Here is a 7,030-nt window from a genome sequence, read left to right on the forward strand (position 1 = left end):
ATTTAAATGCCATCAGTTCAGCACTTTAGCTGCACAATGTCTCCTGAATGGTAAAGGAGGCGGGAGATTGCAAACATAGGCATTGTCAATATTGGCCATATAGTAAAATACCTCTTCTTAGGTTTTTTTTGGTAAAGTCACGTAGAAAGTAAAATAAAATAAAAACAAAAATCACGACGTTTCGGGGGCAACACAAGTCTCCGTCATCAGGTGGGACCGTCACAGCCAGATTAGCTGTATCAAGTGAGCTCACTTCACAGCCAGATTAGCTGTATCAAGTGAGCTCACTTGATATAGCTAATCCCACCTGATGACGGAGACTTGTGTTGCCCCCGAAACGTCGTGATTTTTGTTTTTATTTTATTTTACTTTCTACGTGACTTTACCGAGAAAAAACCTAAGAAGATGATTCCTTGCAGTCACGAAAGCTTCAAATCTAGAAGTAAAATACCTTTTTTTGTAGATCCATCTCGAGCAGGATATTGGAGAATGGTGACAAATGAGTTGACAATTCAGCGAGCAATTTTAGCACGATTGGCTCTAGTTTCAGAAGTGGGTGAACAAATCCACATTGATGGCCCCATTGTTACGCTTTGATCAATGAGGAAATCTAGTTTAACAATAATATCGATACACGCACGATATATTGATCCACTTAAATATTATTTATGCTAATCATTGTTGTTGTTATATATATATAATCGACAGGAGCCATGATATATCCACTGCTGGAGAAAACACTTTAAGTCTTTAACCATGTCTTAGGGTCTATCCCAGTGTTCTTCATTGCAAGGCCCGTGGGCCACTGACGGCCCCTGATGGCCTTTAGTGTGGCCCCTGACAATACACAAAACGTGACAGCACCCCCCCCCCCCCCCCCCCATCATCATCGTGCTGCTGTCAAACCCCATTGGTTTCAAGCGTGTCGAGGCCCTCACACACTGATGATGATTTATCGGCGAAAGTGCCCCCCCTTCCCCCCCCCCTCTCTTAAAACGTGTGAACAACACTGCTCTAGCGCCTGCACATGAGTTGACCTCATCACTTCCTTTAATTGTGGACATTCTCTTGGAGGTGCCGTCTTCTTCTTCTTCTTTGGCCGCAACTCCGTTTTCATATTCTTAGGTTTTTTCGATAAAGTCACGTCGGTGAAATATTTTACTTTTATTAATTTTAATTTTTTACCTACGTGACTTTACCGAAAAAACCTAAGAATATGAATCCTTGCAGTCACGAAAGCTTCAAATATAGAATTAATACGCAACTCCATTGTTGATGCGACGTATGTCGGTGTTATTCCAAGTGTACATATCTCCACGGTTCCTTTGTGCACCCTTGAACCTTTGTTACATTCTCTCGTTTTCAACGGAACAACATCACGTTGCCAATGTCACGCGTCTGCAACATGAGTAATGTTGTTAGTGCACTATATAGGGTAGCGTATTGAGTCGTAATTTTGCTTGAATGAACGGCATGTTTGTTTCCCGCTACCTTGAGCGGTTTTTGGATAATGGAGCCCTGTCGCCCTCCCAGCACAATCAGACACACGGTTGGAAAGTTGTGCGCATCGTTACGTTAGTTCGCCTTTGTCTGCAGTCGGATGCAGTTTCCAAAAAAATTAACCCGTAAAATCAAAGTTTTTCACTATAAATCCTTTATATGCGTGGCGGCTAGAGTCCTCTCGTCCCCTGGCTTGAGATGGCTGCCACCTATGGGTCAGATGATTGCCAGCCACCATTAAGCAATTGGTAATTAAATATAAAAAAAAAATTCATAAAAAGTGTAAAGTTATGGAAACAAAATTTCACGAAAATAAATTGTCAAGCACAACGAGTCTGTGTGCAAAATGTCAGCTCGATTGGATCACGGGAAGTGGGTTAAAAAACGACCAAAAATTTGCACGGTCGTAAGCGCGCAAGCAAGCAAGTGAACTTAATATAAAGGATTTAAAAACAAAACCCGTCGGATGCATCGCTATGCTTGTTACCTTGGCTTTTTCTTAGAAATTAAGTTGCACATTAATTCAAACGTAAACAATTCCTTATGGTGTCGGAGGGCTTTTACTCGGTGAATATGCTTACATGAAATGTGGCGAGGCATTCCCTACCAAGAATGCACTTTGATGTTAGTAACCAAACCATTTGAGGCATGTTCTTATGCAGGCCATTATGTGAAATGATGTACCTATATTTTCCAACCATTTGAATCATTACCACTCGACTTATATTTTACCTAAATATTGCCAGTGAAGTATTTCATTGCTCTTGTAGTTAGTTTGGCCTTCACAAAGATCAGAAAGTGTTTATATATACATTTATATATTTTTACGTTTATTCATTTACATGTATGCATGTGTGCTTTTGCGTGTATGTGTTGTGTTATGGATATTAAGCACTACATGTATTAACCTGCGTTAACAGGGACATCACTGCGCTCAATTTAGACGATGGCAAAGGTCTGTTCAGGTAATTTAAATGCATGATGTTTCAGCCACTTGTCACTTCACTGCATTTGCCATGCCAGGCATACGGATTAAAAAAAAAACTCTTGAGATTAGCCTGTCACAAAATTAATTCAGGTGTCAGAAGCGTGTGGATGTTGATTGTCAGGGATTTCTACTCATATTCAATCTATGTCGTATGTTACTATATGTATGTAGGTTGGACTTAGTCACACGGTGCGTAGCCCACCGTGCTAATTGGAGGTGCTAATCGGAGCACAACAAACTAAAACACAAAAGGCAGCTCTAAAATAAATGAGTTTTCAATCGATATTTAAACGTGGCATTGCAATAGGACCCTTAAATATGCTCCCTACGATGGCTCCAAATTAACACCTATGCCTTCGAGTCTCATCGCAGGCAGCCCTGTGGCATGACCTTGTCTAAAGGGGGTGTAAACACTCAGACATGACAGGTCAATGTTAAATGAACTTCACACAAATGTTCAACAGATTTGCTTGTGCCTGTCATGCATCCTGCCCGAGCTCTCACCTCGTGTATCGGAGGAAAGGCCACGACGACAATCGATTAATTGCCACCGGTGGTAAATATTTGTACCAACATTTTGTGATGCCACGCGGGGCTGATGGCTAGTCGGTGTCTTAAAACATCACCCCACCACCTTCCTAAGCGCACCGTGGTTGGAGCGCCAGGAATCAATGCATGCAATGCATATGTCGTGCCTTCTATGAAACATGTGTGCAGCATGGTGTGTGTGTGCGAAACACAACTACGGTTAGTCAATGCAGTTTGCGATGCGCGCAATATTTCCGAGATGCGGAGCCGAGCTTAGTGTTACTTGAAAGCCAGGCGAAATATGTGGAGGGGGTTGCTACGTAGTTAACAACACCTGGCAGTGACCGTGCTGGTCTGAGCTCTAGAGAGGAGGTTTGAAGACCGAAGCATCAGGATTTCTCCACAACTCTGGCGATTCCCATGATGACACTGGTTGTAATTACTGGCAAAACGTCGTGCTCGAATTGTTAATGTTGTGGCTCGGCTCTCCAACACACCGGGTGTGCTGTCGTAGTGTAGTGTACTAATTCAGAGACACTAGTAGGAGGCGTTATCCTTCTTGTTTATTCCGGCCTCTCACAGCCACAGGGAATAACTCCATACCGGGTCGGGACAGCCAACATTTTTCCAGACCCACAGCTTGAAGAGGCGAAGATCACGACGACAGCAGCAGCAGCAGCACGACGAGTTCCATTCCCGATGGCAGCAGCCCCAACTGTGGGTCGCAGCTCGCCTTTTATTCTCCCCAACGTGGCCAGGCTCCGCCCTAGGCCACGCCCCCTTATGGATCCCCCAGAAGGCTCCGGGCTTGGCTCACGTGTCCAACTGGTAGAACGGGCTGCTACCCCTAATTCCATTGTCTACCAATCTCTCAGCGCCACGCGCTACAGTGACTCATTCAATGTCACTACACTGGTAACGAATTGGCATGTTTTGTTTACCTGACAAACCAATTCTAATTGGCTGTGTCAGGTGGTGGCGGGTTTAACGATACATTTATAATCACACTATCTAACCCAAACACCTCTCAGGGATAATATTGGTCGCGAAAGCCGACTACGTGTTCAACCATAATCCAGGAGGTCGCGAGTCGTGCACCGAATATCTCCGCAATGAGCTGGAGTGCAGGAAACATGCCGCTCGAATCAACTCAATGCCAAGACATTTCATTCAAGTCGTATGGTGGGAAGGATCGTCTCGATCTCCACATTGCTTTTCATCAGCTTGAGGGCTATTGTAGAGGGTTAAACATCCAGGTTGAAGGTTATGCTCTAGCAGATCGCGTCACTTTAAAAGGAATGCAATCACAATATTTTCATGTGTACTGTTAAGTACATCATGATAGCAGTTTATAAAGAGAGAAAAAAATGACAATAAAGGGTCTTAATAAGCAGCATTAAAATTTTTGGTGTACGGTATTGGGAAATATTTTGCTATCAAGAGAGGCGAATATTGAAAGCAGCATTTAAACTTATTTCTACATTTAGAATGGTAGGTGAATAAGTATAAACAAGAGAATACAGAAGGCAGGCATTAGGTAGTACGATTATTTATTTGCATGGTATATGATTGGGGTGTAACAATGGCACAGTAGCTTTGCACACTTACGCTATTAATCCGGTGACCTGAGTTCAATTCCTGGCCATGGCTAACAGCGGTGAGTGAGCTGGTCTCCCCCCTTGACATGCACTGACTAGCATAGCGAAGTAGCATTGGGATAAAGGCCTTCATCTGGCAGTGGATTTATCAAAAGGCAAAAAATTCATATGATAATTTAAAGAAATGAGGAAATGTAAAAGAGAGATATTTCGGTAATATTCCATTCACATTTGGTATTTTCATAAAGTCATGGTCCAAAATATCTAGCATTGGTATGCACCATAGTTTTATAATACGGCGCTTGAATACGACCATCGCCAGAGTAGCATTCAAAATGTGTAGTTGATTATCTGTCAACTGTGCATACGTGTACAGTCTTATTAAATTCACGTATACGCCTGCATGTTGAATCGACGGCCGTGACCTTTGACCGCACCTCGTCGTCGTGTTGCAGAGGAGAAGCGGCGCGCCAACCCGGAGCTGGGGGACTTCAGCGCGTTTAGCGGCGGCGCGGCGAGCACGAGCCACGCCAAGTCCCACGGGATCCTCTTCGTCTCCGAGGTTCTCAAGTCGGACACCACGACCACCAAGATGGAGATGGTGCAGGAGGAGGCGGCCGTCATTCCGCTGGGGGCCGTGACCGTCCCCTCCCCGGCCCACCGCTGCACGGCAAGGAAGTGACCCCCAATCCGCGCGCGGCTGCGCTCGCCTCTCTGCATTCCTATTCGTTCGCCGGTCTTCACGCCGCTAGCTGCCGTATTTTCTCTCTCTCATACCCACTTTTCCACTGGCACATGTGAGCTGCGCCAGCCACGGGGCTCTCGCAGTACTGGGTGGTTTTCCAGGATAATTTTTGGCGAGACCGAGCTAGAACCAAAACGTCGAAACGCTGGACTCGCAAGGCTATATTGAGTCTGACTTGGGACAGGGTTATTGATTTCCTTCGTACATCTTGTCAGGGGCACGCCGTGCGGCTGATGTCGTCACATGTTCGTTGTGTGTGATGCCAGTGGCACGGCTCTGATTCTGCAGTTCAAAACCAACCTGACTGCCTTGGTGCAGGCTCTGCGTGGGCCTATTTATTGTACGATCGAAAATAGGTTTCTTTCTCAGTTGTTGTTCTGCAACAATGTTCCCCTGGGTAGCTTATTTTTGTAATTTTCGATAATGGTTTTCAGCAGCATTTCGTTTTCGTGTAGCTAAGAGATACACAAACTTAAGGCGCATGGGTTCAAATATAGTTTCGTTGCTTGGTTTTGTGACGGGGGCAGAACCGGTGACCCAGGGGTTGGTCCATCACACAGATGACATTGGCAACCATTAACATGTCAACTCATGCTGCATCTAATTTCTGTAATTTATTTTTATTACCATAATTTTCTGATGCAAACTGTCCATTTTGCTGTGAGCATTGGCAGAGTTTGGGCGAATTTAAATGCCTTTCAGAAAAGTATAAACATTAGTTACAGCTGGATATTTAATGACCACCCTAATTTATTGACAAATTGCAGTCATTAATTTGGAAGATAATGCCTTGCATAAAGTCTGCCACTGAATATAGCATTGACTCGACACACTTTAAACGTTCACCAAACGAAAACGAAAATACCGTTTTGCTAACTGAATTGAGTTTGCAGAGCCACAGTCATTGTTAAAAACATTAGCAGATTATTTCTAGATTTGAAGCTTTCGTGACTGCAAGGATTCATATTCTTAGGTTTTTTTGGTAAAGTCACGTAGGTAAAACATCAAAATTAATGAAAATAAAATAAAATAAAACAAAAATCACGACGTTTCGGAGGCAACACAAGTCTCCGTCATCAGGTGGGACCGTCACAGCCGAATTAGCTGCATCAAGTGAGGCAATGATTCAAGATGTAATCCCTTATAAGCAAGAAAAAATAAAATCCGTGATCTGATTCCATCTGTGAAGGATGTCGTTCCTGACTTACAGTATCCTGGAGTCTACAAATTGAGTTGCATTTGTGGTGATTGCTACATTGGAGAAACGAAACGTCATGTTTCTGATCGTGTCCGCGAGCACAAGTCAGATCTGAAACACGGCAGAACTGATTCTTCTGCCGTTGCCGATCATTGCTACAACTCGGTGGGCTCTCATGAAATTGTCTTTTCCGAGACCAAGGTCCTCTGCAAACCTCCCGGCTACCATCAAAGGTTTGTACACGAAGCCATACAAATATACAAACACAGACATAATTTCAACCGTGATGATGGGTACAAACTTAGTAATCATTGGAAAGATGTTATCAACCACGGAAAAAAGACTTAATTACACTTTTTTGGACCATCTTATCTGACAGGCACTATTTTACTTTACTTTACCGAGTGTTAACATCCCCAGTTATTTTTAACAGTACTCTCTTCACTGTTCAGCCAGCATTGGTATAAACATGG

General features: G+C 43.7%; 1 protein-coding gene across 1 annotated transcript in view; it reads left to right on the top strand.

The window, feature by feature from the left end:
- The window catches only part of LOC144935169 (protein shisa-like-2B), a 32,676-nt gene extending 26,407 nt beyond the window's left edge, over positions 1-6,269 (top strand). Inside the window, exon 4 of the mRNA XM_078861634.1 lies at positions 5,070-6,269. Coding sequence (XP_078717760.1) covers positions 5,070-5,296 — 227 coding nt within the window. The 3' untranslated portion in view covers positions 5,297-6,269. The remainder of the gene's footprint in view (positions 1-5,069) is intronic.
- The last annotated feature ends 761 nt before the right edge of the window (positions 6,270-7,030 follow it).

This window comes from Lampetra fluviatilis, chromosome 12 (assembly GCF_964198595.1).
Source record: "Lampetra fluviatilis chromosome 12, kcLamFluv1.1, whole genome shotgun sequence".
NCBI classification, from domain to species: domain Eukaryota; kingdom Metazoa; phylum Chordata; class Hyperoartia; order Petromyzontiformes; family Petromyzontidae; genus Lampetra; species Lampetra fluviatilis.